Raw genomic sequence first — 16,977 nt, 5'->3', positions numbered from 1 at the left:
CTCTGGCCTCCGGCTCGAGCAATGCGAGCACGGACTCCACGCACGCTGGATGCGCCGAGCACGACGGCGAGCAAGGCGAGCACGGCGCCCCGTCCGCCGGAGGTCGCGGGCTATGCTTCCGGCTTGGATTTGCACGCGGTGACCCTCCTCAACAGCGGAAAAGGGCGGGGGCGGTGGACGCTGCGCCGGGGACTACCGTCAATGATGGTAGAGGAGAGGCGGCGAGGCGCCGGAAATTATGGGAGAAGAACCGGCAGAGGAGAGCAGTGGAGAGAGAAGGACAGTGGGTGGGGAGGAGAGAGGAAAGTGGGAGTTTATTTCACTACTAGGTGGGCCAATTTTTAAAAATCTCCAGGAATCCAACGTGGAGTTGTGGAGTTCTTGTTGAAGAGGTGCTGACGACCCCGATCGAAGCCCTTCGCATAGGGATTCTTTTGGGCACGCCGGCGCTTTTACGTGGCTCCAATGCATGCCGACGCTTTGTGAGGAGAATTCCAATATAGCTATTGGGAGTTATTAGGAGCTCCGGTGGAGATGCTCTTACTACTCGTAGTATGTTCTATTCAACATATGCATAGTTCAGCTTCCAGGCCGTATGTATATATGTAGTTCTTGAGTTCATGGCACGATGCATCCTACCATGCATGCACCAAACATACTCCACGTGATGGAGCCGAATCATACCAACGGTGGAACAATAAACCAATGGTGTATGTTTTCCTGACATACCATTTCACTGTTCATATTTTGGTTCATGTTTTCTGACATCTTCAAATAGCCGACAAAGAGTTATTTTTTCTACCACAACCTTAACTTCTTTGCATTCATTTTACCATCGTGCACGTTGCTTTTGACTGTCACCTGCTTCTTCCATTTAATGAATAAGGCATCCTTGTTTTCGTGTTTTTCTTTAACAAAGAACTATCTCAAATATATAAAGATCTTGATATAAAATTAGCATCATTATAAAGTGTTTTCGATACAAATCCAACGATATTAATTATGTATAATACAATCAAGATTTTGTTGCTCAATTGTTTTATCAAAATTCATTTTGAAATACGCATGCGCTCTTTGTGCCCAATGAAATAAGTTTTGTTTGGGTCCCGTTCTTTCTTTGCGTATCTCTCTCTCCCCCCTTCTAACCCTTTTTATCCCCTCCATCCCTGCCCTTTTCTCCACCAATCTTTCTCAATCTTATCTCTAAAACCTTTCTCCTGCTCATTCTTTTTGTGTTGTTATTATCACACCACTAGCTAGGATCTAGACCCTCGATCTAGAGCTCTAGTCTTGGTTTAGGGCGAATAGGGTGTAGCTAGGGTTATGGTTCATGGTCTAGACTTTAAATTTAATGTTTACACCTAAGGTTAGTGATAAAAGATACCCTATGTACTTGAATAAATGAACATGTGGGTATTCCATGAAAAAATATGTAGTGAATTAAAAATTGCATCGAAAAGATGCAAACCAACATCTCTCTCCACTTTAATTCTTTCATCTCCAATGAGCTAACAACATGTAGAAAATGAGGATAACATGTGCTGAATATTATTAGGCTTAATTTCTGTGTGATTACAGAGAGGCAATTTTTCTTGCTTTTTAAGTTGCATCGGGAAGTAAACTTTTTTGTAGACAAAATTTTGAGGCTAAATATCTACTTATTTGAGGACGGATGGGGAATGGGTGTAATCCCTAGATAAACCATAGATCTAGACCCTAATCCCTATACTATGACAAATACCATATACCATAACCCTAGACCATGAACTACATCGAACTCGCATATCCTTCGAAAACACTAAACCTAAGCCCTCAACCTAAACCCATATCTTAGATCCCTAACCTAGACCCCTAGATTGAGACTCTAGTCTCTCTTACATAGACAAGTATAACAATACATAAAACCTAGACCATGAATCTTTTAAGAAAAAAGAGGAAAGTCACATGAAATGACGATTTTGAAGTGGCACTTGCTCGTAAAAGGGACTATGTACGTACACCGCTTAAATATTTTGGATAAATAGTACAAAATTCTCACTTTGAAGCCAATGATCCAACTCTTGTAAGAACTTGGGATCCTTTAGGTTATCCATCATGGTCATGTTACCTATCCTAACACAAACAAAGAGCAATGTCACGTGGAATAACCACTTCCTAAGGAAAGCTAAGGGCAGACGACATGGGGTCCACTTTCTGATGTGGTCCTAATCGCATTTATTGTTGTTATTTTGTCTTTAGTTCCACAAATATTTCAAGTTTTTCATTTTTTCAAAAATATTACACCCTCAGGTTAGGTAATCCTGAAAGGTGACTGGTCGGGTAGAGGAACCCGAAAGGTGACTTGTTGGGGTAGAGTAACCCGAAAGGTGGCCAACAGTGTGCTTAGTCGCATAGAGAGGCCAACGAAATCTAGACCGGTCGGGTTTGTCTAGCTCGAAAGGAACTATTAGGGTTAGGCCACCTCGACGGTGTAATATTTTTTAAAGATTGTAATATTTTTTAAAGATTCAAGAACGTGTAATATTTGTGAAAATAAAGAAAAACATATTTAAAAAATCTAGTATAATATTGGTGTAAAGAGGAAAACTTAGTACCCAACTCTAAAGGGGCACTATTTTCAAAACAAACACTCTAAATGGCCACTGGCCCATAGGAGGTGAACGGCGTCCATAGACGTCGTCGTCGTCGCCGGCAATGGCATACATCTTGCTTTGCTTTCGCAAACATACCATCGAGCACGCAAGCGTCCTTGTAGGCCAAAAAACCCAATGTTGCCACACCAATCCTACAGGAACAGAAACCGAGACACACCGTCCCCCGAGCATACCAGAGAGGGGCATCTTGGTCCCTACCAAGATCGATAGCATAGGATGCCCGAGCATCGCCATCCCGGCCTGACGTCGGTGACGGCCTCAACTAGTTCAATCCTCTGCCCTCGGGGGCAAAAGGCAACACCCTTCTGCTCAGAGACCAGACACCTCGGGCCATCCCAGCCCGAGACTGCCTAGAAACAGCCCAGACCTAGGCCCGCCGGCCTAGATCTAGGCCTGCCGCCACCACCCATGGCCACAGACACGCCGGCGTCGGGGCGCGCCAGGAAGAGGTCAGCCGCGCCGCCACCCCGCCACCCCGTCGGAGCCACGAAAACCTCGCGCCATGGTCGAGCGCCATCGCCTGCTGCGCAGAAACGCCGCCCCTGCCAACCGCGCCGGTCCGTGCCACCACTGTAAAGCAAGAGGGGGAGGAGGCCCCGCCGCCGACGCCCCCGGGGCTTTGCCCGGTGGCGCCTTCTGGCGGCGGCGAGGAGGGGAGGGGTAGGGAGGCGGCTTGCGGGAGCGTGGCTAGGGTTCGCCTCGCCGCTCGCCCGAGCGGGCATGACGAAATTGTTTCCTCCTCTGGATATCTACTTATGTAACATTTGACCTAGCAACATGGAAGTACAAAATTTGACAAGTTGGCAAGTATGCATGCACGTCCACGATAAACTAAGGGTGTGTTTGACAGTCCGGGGCTACTCAGAAAAGCTATATCCCCTCATACATGGTGATCTCATATATTCTCAACTGAGATTTTGTTGTTTGTTTGGTAGCCTGTATCAGTTGAGAGATGCTGAGTTCAGATGTTGTTTGGTAAAAGTTGTATAGGGTGAGACGTGTTGGTCCAGTTCTTTACACAAAGGTCCTTAAGCAGAACAATGAAAAGCAATCGGGTTCTTCACTAAAAAAATAAAAAAGCAATCAAGTCCTTGGTTGGTTGATCTCGTGCAGCAGTTGGCCGCCGGTCGAGCACGCACAAGCCACCGTCGGGAGAGCTGCTTCCACCGGACGGAGGAGGAGCGGCTGGTGGAGCCGGACGGAGGAGTGGTGGGCGGACGTCGGCCTTCCTGATGTCCACCATGCGCAGCCAGAGAAGCTCGTCCTGGCGGCGGTTGGCGGCCCTTGGTCCTGCTCTGCTTCGCCGACGGGAGAGAATGACGGGAGGGAGGCGGCGACGCGGTCCCAGCTCGACCGACAGGAGAGGAGGAGGCTGGCGGCCACGACAGCGCCAGTGGCGGCGATGGTTGCATGATAAGAGAGTGAGGAGGAGGAGAGACGCGCGGGCCGCGTGAGGGGGGGATGACGTGCGGGGTGGGGATCTTGGGGGTGCGTGCCGCTGCTACAGTTCTTTGCGGGATTAGCTCATCTCGGATGAGCAGCGAAGCTCGATTTGAGCTTCCCTCCTCATCCTGGCTCTGGATCTTTTTTGATATCCGCTCAGCGGTGCGGTGCGGAGATGGGAAGAGCCGGCCTAACAAACACCGGATCCCCTCAAAATCTCGGTTAGAAAATATCTCCTTCTTACGTAACATAACCCGTCCTAGTTTTAGGGTCCAAATGATTTTGATTTTAAGCGGAGTGAGCGAACCCGAAATTGGGCGGGAGACGAAGTTATAGGCGTGAACCGTGTAAATCCTGCACATAATTAACTAGCTCACAATTAACTTAGCTCAGCTCGCTTCTCGAACACATAATTAACGCACGCACATCGCCACCCCACCCACACCCAATCTCTACAGATTTCTAGACAATTAACTCACCGTCTCCTCCGATTCCCAAGTCCCAGCCACCGAATCTCTCTTCGATCCCATTTCTTCCCGATCATTGCCGCCGGTCGCTGCTCACCGGCGCTCTAACCCACCTAATCTTCGTCCCCACTGCCACCCGATTCCCAGCGCATCCGCAAACCCGAGCCGCTGGTCCTCGCCGCCGCCGCCGCCGTCCGGAGCAAGAAAAGGCCGTAGTTTGGAGCGGCTAGAGGTGGGTGCCTACCGCCGCCGGCAGTGACGCACCCCCGTGCCTTTTCTCGGCTTCCCTCCTTATGGCGACCGGGAGCACCTCACACACGCGGGACGCGCGCGTGGGTGGATATGCGCCGGCCGGCCGCCACGGTTGTGCTCGTCCCAGTGGCGAGCGAGCGCAGGCAGGGGGCGAGCGAGACCATGGCAGGGGAGCGGCGGAGCTGCACCCGTCGTCCTGGTGGCTGCTGTGGACGAGCAGCGCGGGCGACGGCCGCGGCCGGCGGGAGAAGGTCCCCCGCGGTGCAGGCAAGACGGTGGCCAGCAGATCGACGAGGGCGCCGCAACCCAAGGCCCCATACCCTCCTCCCCTGTCGAGGAACGCCTCCTTCCGCCGGTGGTTGAGCAGGACACAAGTCGACGGCGTCCAGGACTTTGTGCGGCACCAAATCGTCAGCAATGATCCTTCGGGCTGTCAGTCTCCCAGCATCGCCATCGTTCAGGTATAGCCCCTTCCACCTGATTCTCAAGATTGTGCTCTACTCCGCCCATGTGGCCAACTTTGCTCCTCAAAATTCAGAGAAAGGGAGCAGAGGATGCTGCGAGGACAGTGGACACGCAAGTACCACTTAATCCAACTAGCATATGTAGGCAAATCTCCAAATGGTGTCCAATTTCACGCAAAATTCAGTTAAAGGCTTATCATCTCTTAATGGGCTAGTTAATGTAGGCAAATCTGCTCTTGTATAACCATATGGTTGTACGGTTATTGTGCTGACAATTGGTCCAAAAAGGATTTGGTGGAATGCTTTGATGTACAAGCAAAGTTGTAGTATTTCTTTTCCCATGTGTGTTTTCGTAACTGAATAAGCTTCTTGTGATCCCCTAAAATTGAGCAAACTCTGCAGATAGGTAAGGTTGGGCTGTTACTCTGAATCTGTTACAATTGTTTAAAGTTTGGGATTCTGTGATGACACGATCTTATTCCGTATACAAGTAAGAAACCAACTCAATGATTAACATGGTGGTAGTGAGCCTCGGCTACATCTTATCTTAGCACATTTTCAGAATGAGTTTATGTTGAATATTTTGTTGTCCTTGCTGCATGCCTCACGAGTAGCTTTTTGTATTGGATATTGTGCACTAAGAAGCTAAGTTGTCAAGTTTATAAAATTTAGACTATCACTAAGTTTATAATTGCTTGTTCTGTGCACACCAGGTTGACAAAAGTACCGCCGGGCGCCCACCCCTCTGGTGGAGGTTGCCAACGTTCAGGAGACTGTGGGTGTGTCTGCACCCAAAGGTCATTTTTTTTCTCTGGTCAAGCTGGAACCGATTGCTGCCATTCCATCTTGCAATTATCATTTGCTGCCGTTCCATCTTGGAATTATCGATTTCCTCCTATGTTTGTACATACTGAGATGATATCAAAGTGACGGATTTAGATTTGGCTTCAATGGCAGGAAGGTTTTCGTGCCTGGTACCTGATGGGCACCATCTGTCCAGCGGTGGGCACCATCTGCCCGGTTGCTCGACCATGGATGCCCAGGACTTCTTTGAGCAGTGGCCACTGGGTGTACATGATGGACAGCAACACCATCAAGTACGACGTCAAGGTAATCTCCAACACTGGTGGTTTGGTATGTTGTATGGTTACTACACACGCTCATCTGTATGCATTATGTTCTTGTGAAATTCTGTCACTGGTTCAGAAATTTGCCTAGGAATATCTTGTGTCTTGAGGCACGTTTGGGTGTACTTTGCACAAGAGAAGAGAGCCCTTGTCCAGATTTTGCACCTGTTTTCTTTAGTTTGCATATGCGTAGAGCACTAGTGCTGGTATGACCTTCGTGTTGCTCCTCATCTAAATGCCCTGTGAGCTCTGCCCTTCATATTTTTATTTGTGATGTAATCATTTAGTGCCACATCAAGCCGAGTGTTTTCAGAAATGCAATGTATAATGTTTCCGAGTCCTGACATAATGCAGCGAACTGATGGATTGCATCTACATGGTCCACCATCTCGCCTTTGGCTGCTTCGGTCCTTCCTTTTGTTCTGAGTATCATGTTCTCAAACATCCTTGTATTAGTCATATTGTACATATTGCATTAACTCAAGTGAACAAGCTCATTTGATTATTGTCACCACCCGTGAATTACAATCATGTATGCCAAATGTAGCTCCAGTTTTTTTTTTTTTTTTTTTTGCTGTTGCAACGTGTATTTGTGGCTAAGAAGACCATTTGGAAATTTGCCTCATAGACATGTATGCTCTTCTTAAGCTTCCATGTTGCAACCTCTGCCCCCATCCACTCACTGGTTTGTTTTGTTTTGTTGAGTAGAACAAACTACACACCCGGTGTTTGTGGAAATGCTTCTCTCATAGATGAGCATCTTTGTTCATGCCTACACCTGACTTATTTTCGTATGCAGGAACACTTGAATATGCTGCTGGTTGAGATGTGTGATTTCCTTTTCAAAACATGGGCATATGGTCTGTATTGCATGAAGAAGGCCGTGTAGCAATGCATCAAGACGCTGCCGACTGCTTCCCCGCACTCGTGGCACCGGTGATGTCTCGCCTCCGCACGAAGGGGGGCCGTCGGGGTGCGCCTCCATCCACTCGCCGCCTTCAACGGTTGGGCGCGGCCGCCGGTAGAGAGAGATCGAGCGGCGCTTGCTATTTTGGGTTTGGGTTCCTCCGGAGCCACTCGCCCGGGTGGCACGGGAGGCAGGTGTTTCCTCACTCCTTATCGAAAAAGGTGTTTCCTCACAATTGACATTTGATTATGCAGCTTTGTGTGTGCCCCGGCCGGTTGGTTGATTTGATTTGGCTCATGATTTTATTAGGGAGGGAGGGAGAGTCAGGGAGAGACGACTAGTAGTAATTAAGGAAGGTAAACAAGCATGAAGAAATGGCTAGTGCTGAGCAGCGGAATCTACCAGTTTGGCTTTGTGCGCTGACCAAATGCATGAATGAGTCTGTCATTGCAGCACCTCATTGGGCGCTCGTGGCTCGGTTTGGTTTTGAATCCGTGAGATGACACGCAGATCTTGTTCATTCACAATTGATCGATCACATAATATATACAATATTTTGGAAGGAAGGAGAAAAGGAACGGACGGGTATATATTTAGTGTGGAGCAAAAGAAAAAAGGCGAGCGAGAGAAAATGCATGTGCCTCTCCACTCCAGGCGAGGCGAACGTTGTCTCAGCATAGTCAGTGTGGCGTGTGATGCAGACACTTGGTCTTGGACAGGATGGATGATCCGGCTGCATGTAATTAATTAAGGTAACCGATCCATCTTTCTTTTGCGATTTCTTGTTGACTCCGCGGCGATTTCTTGGGTGCAGTTTGTTTTTGTGAGTTTCGATCTAGTCTTGCCAAAGAATGAATAGCTGCAGGAAATAGTAGAGAGAGAGAGAGTGAGGAAAAAAGATCCCTCCACATAATAGGGGGGTGCTTGCTTGCTTAGAACACGCACGCGAGGAGGCCAGGCTGGCTGATTAAAAGACGGAGGGAGTGCGTCATGCAGCAATGCGTGCATGACCGAGCCAGGCTGTCGATTCTGCATTCAATGCGCGCGGCCTTGACCCCACGGAGGGTGCGCCTCTTTTCCTGGTTGGGGAAGCGGCTGCTGGATGATCAACACCAGGCTGGCCCACGCCGTCTCCATCAAGAAAGCGCTCACCCTGGCGCAGGCCCAGCCCCAGCCGGAGCAAGAGCCGGACAAAGCAGCGAAGCCAACACCGCCATCCTCTGACCGGGTGATCTGAACATTGTCATGGCGAGGAGGAGCACCAAGAGGCCTCTTGGTCACAGCTAACCTCTGTGCGACCAAATCAAACTCCAGTATGCTATCTGTGGTGATCAGCCAGTGAAGGGTGTTACCAACAAGTGCGCTGTGACTCAAAAGATTTATGCCCTTCCGTGGAAGCGTTGTTGAGACGAGATCACTCCACACGCCAGTGTCGGAAGAGTAGACACTTCCGAAGATGCTGGCTACATCATTGTGGTGGCAAGCGCTCAGCCCGACCAGTTTGAAAGGGCTCGAGTGGCAGGCGCCATGCACGTGGCCCTGGTCGCCGGCGGCGCAGAGCACCGCCCCGCTGTGGATTTGCACAATCCCGGAGTCGCGGAACTGCTGCGGGTAGGCTAGGACGCAGCGGCCGTCGGTGATGGGGTCCCACACGATGAGCCGTCTCCGCCTACAGTCGTCGAAGAGTATGCGTCCGTGGCGGCAGTCGAGGCACGCCCATCCCTCGCTGCCGTCCGACCGCAGGGAGAGGCGGCGGGGAGGGATGCGGTAGGGCGGGTCGAGGGTGGATCTGAAGGAGAATGATCCTACCTCGTACGAGAAGTCGCCGAGGAGGGGAGGCTTCCCGTGGTGGACGCAGAAGCGGCGGAGGAACTTGGGGTCGGTGGCGGCGTCGCCGGCCGCTTGAGACGGTGGACGCGCGCAGGAGGTAGGGCGAGGCTGCGGCGGGAGGCGGAGCAAGATTTCGTGTAGGAGGTCGTCGTCTTCCGGCGGATGTGCCGAGACTGCGGCGGCGAGGAGGGCCGGCGGCGGCGGTGGCTCATTTCGCCCCCCGGTCTATTGGATTGGGGAGTGGAGTGGAGGGGGATTTGGGGTTTCTCTCTCTTTCCGCGAGAGGCAAAGGTCACTCTCTCCTTTGTTTTGTCGAACGAACAAGAACAAGTACGGTATGGTTTGTTACGAGTTTCTTTGAACGTGCTCTTGTGTTTGTTTAAAAATGTATGGTTTGTTCTGAATTCTGACACACACAAAATCTGACGAGACGAATGAGATTATTGAATCCTAATTCGCATTGAGGCTACGCTATGCCTGGCTGGTTGGAAACAAACATCAAACTCAGCCATTAGACTTGGAATAGCATGCCTAGTCTAGCCTCTAATGGTGATATCTGCATCATAATTTCAATGCCTTTGGTAAAATAGAAGACATCCTTCTACTTTTTTTAAACGAGGCAAGATTTGTCATTTTCATTAATAGAGAAGAATAGGTGGCCAGTTTATTAATAGAAAACCAGTCAAAACTGGTACAAACGCCCTCGTCGACCATCGTCGAGCACGGCCGATGCGAGGGCACACACAACCACTAGCGTCATCGTCATAACTCTGCAACAACGACTCGGACTTCCCCGAAGAAACGACCAACAAATAAGACATTGCCATCGGCACTGTGAAGCTCAGGACGACCTATGCTAAACAGGTGGTTCCTCGTGAAGGGACATGCAACTCTGACCCCGATGACGAGTTCCAGAGAGGAGATGCGCAAGACCGCGCGAAAGAAGAACTTCACCCGAGTGCGTGGGGTTCAGGGGTCTAAGTTCCGGAGAGGAGGCACCGCCCACAGCAAGGGAAGACCAACATGAAAAAAACTCGGATATGCTGGAGCAGGGCCGACTAACAAGGTCTTTCCGTGACCAAACCATCGCTCTTCAACGTCATCGTTGCCACACAAGCCACCACACGGAACTCTCGCATCGCCGGCCAACTGTGAACCGCCATGTTGTGCAAGCCCATCCCCGGGGAACCACAAAGGGAATAACGATCTCCAAAAATGACGCCCTCGGGAGAGGATGTCGCTATCGTCCACCCCTGCACCGCACGAGGTGACCCGAGGTTGAGGGGAACAGGGAGCTCCACGGCGATCCCTCAAGGAGGAAAGCGGAATCCACGGACAACGCGTCGTTAGGCTTTGGCTCGGAGAAACCCAGACCCCTCAACCCCACGCAATCAGACTGAGGCGAAGAAGGCGTCAGGGTGCAAACAACTCCGAATGCGACGACTGCGTCAACAACGCGCAGGAGCCACCTTCCTCACACTAGTAGGAAAAGCCTCATCAGTGGCGCACCAAAAATGGATTCTGTGGCGCATGGGAGGTGCGCCACAGAAACTTCGCCACAAAATAAGGTTTCTGTGGCGCACCGGCCCATGCGCCACAGAATTAAGGTTTCTGTGGCGCACTTGTGCTTAGGTGCGCCACCGAAAAGCGTGCGCCATAGAATTGGTTTTCAGTGCGCCACAGAATTTGCTTGTATTATACACGATTTTGTGCTGTCTGCTATACACATGCAGTTTATAGACAGCAGCTTATAGACAGCAATATACAGGTTATATACAGCAACATTCAGATATAATATAAATATCATGTACATTACACAGATATAACATAGACATCATCATCACATTACTTAGAGCCCGATCGAGATACATATATAGTGGCAAGTGTCAAATGTTTTGTATACAACTCTTAATTCATACAAAATTCACAATTTCGAGATACAAAGTAGTCTTCATCTGGTTCCTCCTTTGCTCCCTCATCTCTACCCACCAGGCTCGCTTGCATCGGGGTCTTCATCCAGTTCCTACTATGATGAAAATGGAAGAAAGTGAGACCAACAAGTCCGATGCACAAGAGAAATGGAATAAATGCCTCATACATTGTTGGTCAACACAAATATTAACATTCAGGGATGGTGTAAGTGAGGCCAGGTAGGATGCACAAGAGATTGATATTTGTGCTATCTTACCAGGCTCACTTACGCCACCCCCGAGTGTACGGTGACCAAACATTTTAATCATCGGCATTTTGAAAATCTCAAAGCAAATGGAATGACAAAATGGAATAAGTGCCTCATACATTGTTGGTCAACACAAATACTATGGTCAGAAACCATAGTTGCAGTATACACCGCCGTATACTTTGCAGAAGGGCCCCCTTTCCCCGGCCGGCGTTCCGTGAACGGGTGCTTGACGACACAACAACGCCGATCTGCATCTCCGGCGCATAACCACGGCAGTCCCTCACTGTCCAGTGAACGAGTCCTTGATGCAAAGACCGTGCCGGCCGCTTCAAAGATTATGCCGGGTTGCAGCGCCGCGCTTCAAACGTGTGTCCCGCGCCCGCATCGTTCGCCTTCTTGCTCGGTGAACCAATAGGCTGATCGTTGGAATAAGGAAACCGATGACGGCCGGTCGCAAGATTAAATTGCGATCGGCCGTCATCGGCTTCCTTATTCCAACGATTAGTCTATTCGTTCACCGGGCAAAAAGGCGAAGAGTGCAGGGCGCGTGAGACACGGCCTGAAGCGCGGCAACAGGGGTCGGCATGATGCTAGGGAGGCTGGCACCGTCTTAGCATTAAGGACTCGTTCACGTACTGGACGGCGAGAGAAGAAAAGTGGTGTCTTTGCGCGGAGAGGCAGGTCGGCGTTGTTGTCTCGTCAAGGACTCGTTCACGGAACGGCGGCCAGGGAAAGGGGGGCCCGTCTACAAAGTATATTGCGGCGTATAGGTGACCAAACATTCTAATCATCGGCACTAAAATGAAAGAAAGAGCCAAGTGGTATCTCAACTAGATATCATATGCCTCATACTTTGTTGGTCGAAACAAATATTAACATCCAGGGATGGAGTAAGTGAGGCCAAGTAGGATGCACAAGTTGATATTTGTGTCATCACACCAAGCGCTCACTTGCTCCACCCCCGAGTGTACGAGTGATCGACCAACCATCTAATCATCGGCAAGTACAAAAACACCAACAAACCAGCAACCATGGTGACATAAGTCAAGATGCTCAAACACACATAGCATGCATGGAGCAGATGCTCCAAAGGGATTATTCATCACTTGGTATATAGACCCCAAGTGATGCTGGCAAAAGAGAGGCCAATCAAGAACCAAGAATCCAAGTAAGTGATAGATATGCCTAAACAAGCAACAACACATAGCATATCCCAGCTAACTGGATGAGACAAGTCTTGGTAGCCAACCGAATCACCTAGCACCACCTAGCCTTTTAAAACCATCGAAAATGTCCTTTTTCTTCAAAGGATACCACAGTGGCATTCATTTACATGATCCCCTACTGTGGATATCTCTATTTTCATCAAAGCCAACAAGAAATAGAAATTTATCATTACTCAGTTGAGTTCAAAACAATGCTGGGGTACCATAAGGGATTATTCATCACTTGGTAGTAACCAAGTGATGCTGGCAAGAGAGAGGCCAAGCCTGAGCTAGTCAATCCAGTAGAGATGGATATGCATAAGTAAGCAAGAACACATAGCCTATCCAAGTTAACCAGATAAAACCAACCTTGACAGCCAACTTAATAACCTAGCATCACCTAGTCTTTTAAACCATCAGAAACTTCCCATTTTCTTCAAAGGATACCACAGTGGCATTCATTTACATGATCCCCTACTGTGGATATCTCTATTTTAGTATACCATCATAAGCATTCCATTTAAGTCACACATTTTAGTATCTGTTCTTATCCAAGTTTTTGCCTCAGCCTTTGCATCATTGGCTGAGCCAAGACATCAAGCATCTGGCCAGGGAGCATTCTTTCTTTTTAGGGAACTATATGAACTATATGCACATGATCCAGTAAGCATCCCCACTAATCAGAGCATTATAAGCATAGTAGCATACCATAAGCTCACAAGAATCCATCAAGTAAATCTTCACAAGGATACCACAGTAGCATAGTAGCATACCAAGTGAGCAAGTCTTCATTACCTTGTACAGGTTCAGACATGGATTTATTTCCAACAAAGGATGCAAATCAAATTAACATCATTGAATTAAATTGAATCATTACCATCACATGGTTCATCAATAACAAGTGGCAATAAACCTCCACAAACAACAGGTACATATGTTCTAGTAAGCCACACAGGCATAGCAAGTGATATAAGTTGACAATAACCAACACCAATATGTAGTAGCAGCATAGAAGTGTCACTGATATAGAACACTCCAATAAGCATCACTAGCTCACCAGTTAATGGTAAGCAAGTACATAGAGGCATAGACAATTTCTATTGCTTAAGACAAGCAACAACAAGGATTAGGGGCAATGCATGGTTCACCAGTAGCATGGTTCACCAGTTAATGGTAAGCAAGTACAGAGAGGCATACTCACTGCTAGTAGCTGGTGTACAGAGAGGCATAGTCAATGCAAGGATTAGGGGCAATATGCATGGTTCACCAGTAGCATGGTTCACCAGTTAATGGTAAACAAGCAACAACAACGATTAGGGGCAATGCATCCAGAGCAACAGCAGCAATGCATCCTGTTGACCACCAAAACCCACCGGCGAGTAGCGACGGGCAACACGAAGAGCCGGGAGGCTCCCAGGACTGCTGGTGGGCCCTGGTCCCTCGGGCGACGGCCCGCAAAACTCCGGCACGCACGTCCGATGCTGGTGCAAGGGCATGCCACCTGACCTATACCTGGTCAGGAAGGTGATGGATTGCTTCGACTAGTTTCCTGCATGGCATACACGTAAACATTAAATACGAGCCTCGATCGGCTCTCAGGTTGTCCTGTGAATCGGCTCAAGGAGCCGATCCACCCATGATTCGTATGAGATCTACGATAACATGGTGGTCCTGCTTGATCAATATTAGGTTAAAACGATCTACGATGATCTAGGGTTTTCACCACATAACCGGAACGTCCTACTCGTAATTGAGCCTGGCAGACACGAAAGATGATAATAAACCAGCCCTAGACAAGGCCTAAAAACCAACGTGGAGTTGATTCCCGGAACATCTTCTCTAGGACTAGCAAACTACACCTTACGTGCTACTGGATCCTTCAACCCATTTGTAAGGCCTAACTATGTAGATATCAAACTAATCCTTGAAGAACAAGGAGCAATCATAACGGATCGAATCTACTAAACAATGACTAAGCAAGGTGCCACCCTTGCACCTAAGATCGGTACAAGGGTGGCTAGATATCCAGGGGTAGCATGACTAATTAAATACATCAAGAAAGAACCAATGCTAACCCTAACATATCTATGATAACGGTGTTGCTCGCCATCAAAAAGGCTTCAGTACGAGCAACACATGAACAACGAATAAACGAGATTCTACCTAGATCGCAAGATGCGATCTAGGCAGCATAGCGCTTACCCGGAAGAAACCCTCGAAACAAGGGGTGGCGATGCGCCTAGATTGGTTTGTTGTGAACGTGATCGTCCTCCTTTTTCAATAACCCTAGATACATATTTATAGTCCGTAGACTTCCTATCGTGGGAATAATCCCAACCGTGTACGAGCTAAACTCTACCTTTTAATCCTAACCGACACGTATCCTACTATATTTACAGATACACGGCAATTTAGCCCAAACTCTTTATACAAGGCCGATTCATGAATAATTTCTACGTATATTTGCTAAGCCCATCTCAATCACGGCCCACTTCTGATTTGGTTAATATCTGGTGATAACACATGCCCCCCTGGTTTTGGTAATGATAATTCCAAAACCACTCTGCTTTTTCTTCGTCGGGTCATGTTGTGGAAGAGCAGAACCGTCGCAGTATCCTTCATCATGATGCCTTGCCTTCTCAACTTCTCCGCGTGATCTGACAGTTTTTTTTTCTTTTGGCACCACTTCCTCGGAAACTGTTGTGGCATTAAATCTCCACTATATCCCCTTTTATTTAACCGCGCCGAACAGTTCGCCTCTTCATCCCCTTGCTCTGTTCTAGCCATCGGCACCAAAAAACCCCCATCTCCTGTAGCAATGTCTTCCTCTTCCTCCTCCTCCGCCTCGTCGGGTCTTTCTTCCCAATCCTTCTCTTCCTCATCTTCCTCCTCCCACGAACCCACGCCGGAGTGGGATTTGATGGCAGCGCACAACGAACGCGCCCCAGAGGAATGGGACCAGGAGGACCACGACTCCTCCGTCTGGTCTGAGGACGACAAGTCCTTGACCAGCGGAGACGATGACCTCCAGTTCCTCGCCGATGGGGAACTGGAGGCGGAGAGCGAGGATGACTCGTTCTCCTGGGACGACTACACTTCCTCCGACGAGGAGGAAGAAGAGGAGGACGACGACTCCCTCGAGGACTACCCGCCGGCGAAGCGCTTCCGCGCCGGATCGGATGATGACGACGACGACGACGAGGAGGAGTAGGCTCCCATTGAGGGCTACGGGAGCAGTGACGAGGAGCCCGCCGGCAGCAGCGCCGACGGCAGCTCCAATGGCGACGACGAGGGCAGCTACGGCCCATAGAGTAGGACTAGCAGTAGTAGCAGATTGGTCAATAGACCTTTCTTTTGTTCTTCCTCCCTTGAGCAATCGGCTCTTTCTTTGTAAGAAATCCCTTCTATTAATGAAGAAAATGTTCCTATGTTGATTTTGTTTCACCTCAATTTTGCCGATTGCCAGAGTAAGTTAACGCGCAAAGAGCCGATGGCAGCGCATCGGCCTTTTCCATAAAACGCGATTAAGGCCAAATCAGTTGCCTATTTGCACGGTAACCTGCAACCTTCGTTTGAGAGAATAAAATCAGATCCCCCAAATTGCCGTCCAAACAGGTCCAATCCGTGTCCACGCCAACCTTAGATCTCAAACGCACAGATTCAACTCCTCAGCGAATCCAATGGGAGAATCATCCCAATGCCACGGTCTTTGGCCTGAAAACAATCTGTTAACTGCTCAATCGAGCTTGTTCCTCTAGAGTCGATGGCTATGCATCGGCTTTTTTTTATTCTGAAGTCGATGTATGTGCATCGGCTGTACTGGTATCATATTTCTAAAGTCGATGTCTGTGCATCGGCTATGATTTGTATATAAATTTTTTTTTACTGGCCGATTTTATGCATCGGCCCCCATGTTTCACTGTCCGTCATCCCACATGCTTGGGAAATATTTCTTGAGATGTTGACCATTGACAGCTACTGGGAATTTAACACCGTCCAGCTGCTCGAGCATGTATGCATTACCCTTCAAAACCTGGTCGACTCTGTACGGACCGTGCCAATTAGGAGACCATTTACCATATTCTGTATCCCTAGTCCTTAATGGCAACACAGCTTCCCATACTAGATCACCAACCTGAAACTCCTTTGGTCTCACCTTCTTATTGTATGCGCGGGCTACCTTGGCTTTGTCCTCTTTAATCTTCTCCAACGACCAAAGTCTGAGTTCTGTTGAATCCTCAATAGTATCACTCATCAGGGCTGCATATTCTTCAGCTGTTAGATCATTCTGAAACGTAACACGTCTCGATCCAGCCGTAATTTCCCAAGGCAATACGGCTTCCTGCCCATAGACCAGCTGGTATGGCGAAGTTTTTATAGCTCCATGGCACGACATGCGATAGGCCCACAAAGCTTCTGACAATACCTCATGCCAACGCCTAGGGT

The 16,977-nt window shown here is 48.9% G+C and overlaps 2 protein-coding genes across 2 annotated transcripts in view; one reads left to right on the top strand and one right to left on the bottom strand.

Annotated features, from left to right (window-relative positions):
* LOC127344274 (F-box protein ETP1) overlaps positions 1 to 16,977 on the bottom strand; it is a 64,634-nt gene that overhangs the window by 34,851 nt on the left and 12,806 nt on the right. The window lies entirely within an intron of this gene.
* LOC127344279 (uncharacterized) lies at positions 4,858 to 8,146 on the top strand. The gene is made up of 4 exons (XM_051370517.2): positions 4,858 to 5,277; positions 5,994 to 6,077; positions 6,238 to 6,390; positions 7,207 to 8,146. The coding sequence occupies exons 1-4, from the start codon at positions 4,858 to 4,860 to the stop codon at positions 7,294 to 7,296; spliced, it is 747 nt and encodes a 248-aa protein (XP_051226477.2). The 3' UTR covers positions 7,297 to 8,146.

Source organism: Lolium perenne, chromosome 3 (assembly GCF_019359855.2).
Source record: "Lolium perenne isolate Kyuss_39 chromosome 3, Kyuss_2.0, whole genome shotgun sequence".
Classification (NCBI taxonomy): domain Eukaryota; kingdom Viridiplantae; phylum Streptophyta; class Magnoliopsida; order Poales; family Poaceae; genus Lolium; species Lolium perenne.
The sequence above is the reverse complement of the archived record's forward strand: the minus strand, read 5'-3'. Positions and strand labels throughout refer to the sequence as shown.

Bases quoted from the DNA above. Each gene is read 5' to 3' on its own strand.
- LOC127344279 (XM_051370517.2), top strand. From the start codon at position 4,858: ATGGCGACCGGGAGCACCTCACACACGCGGGACGCGCGCGTGGGTGGA. The intron at 5,278-5,993 runs GTATAGCCCCTT...TGTGCACACCAG, and splicing joins CCAGCATCGCCATCGTTCAG to GTTGACAAAAGTACCGCCGG. The intron at 6,391-7,206 runs GTAATCTCCAAC...TTTCGTATGCAG, and splicing joins CCATCAAGTACGACGTCAAG to GAACACTTGAATATGCTGCT.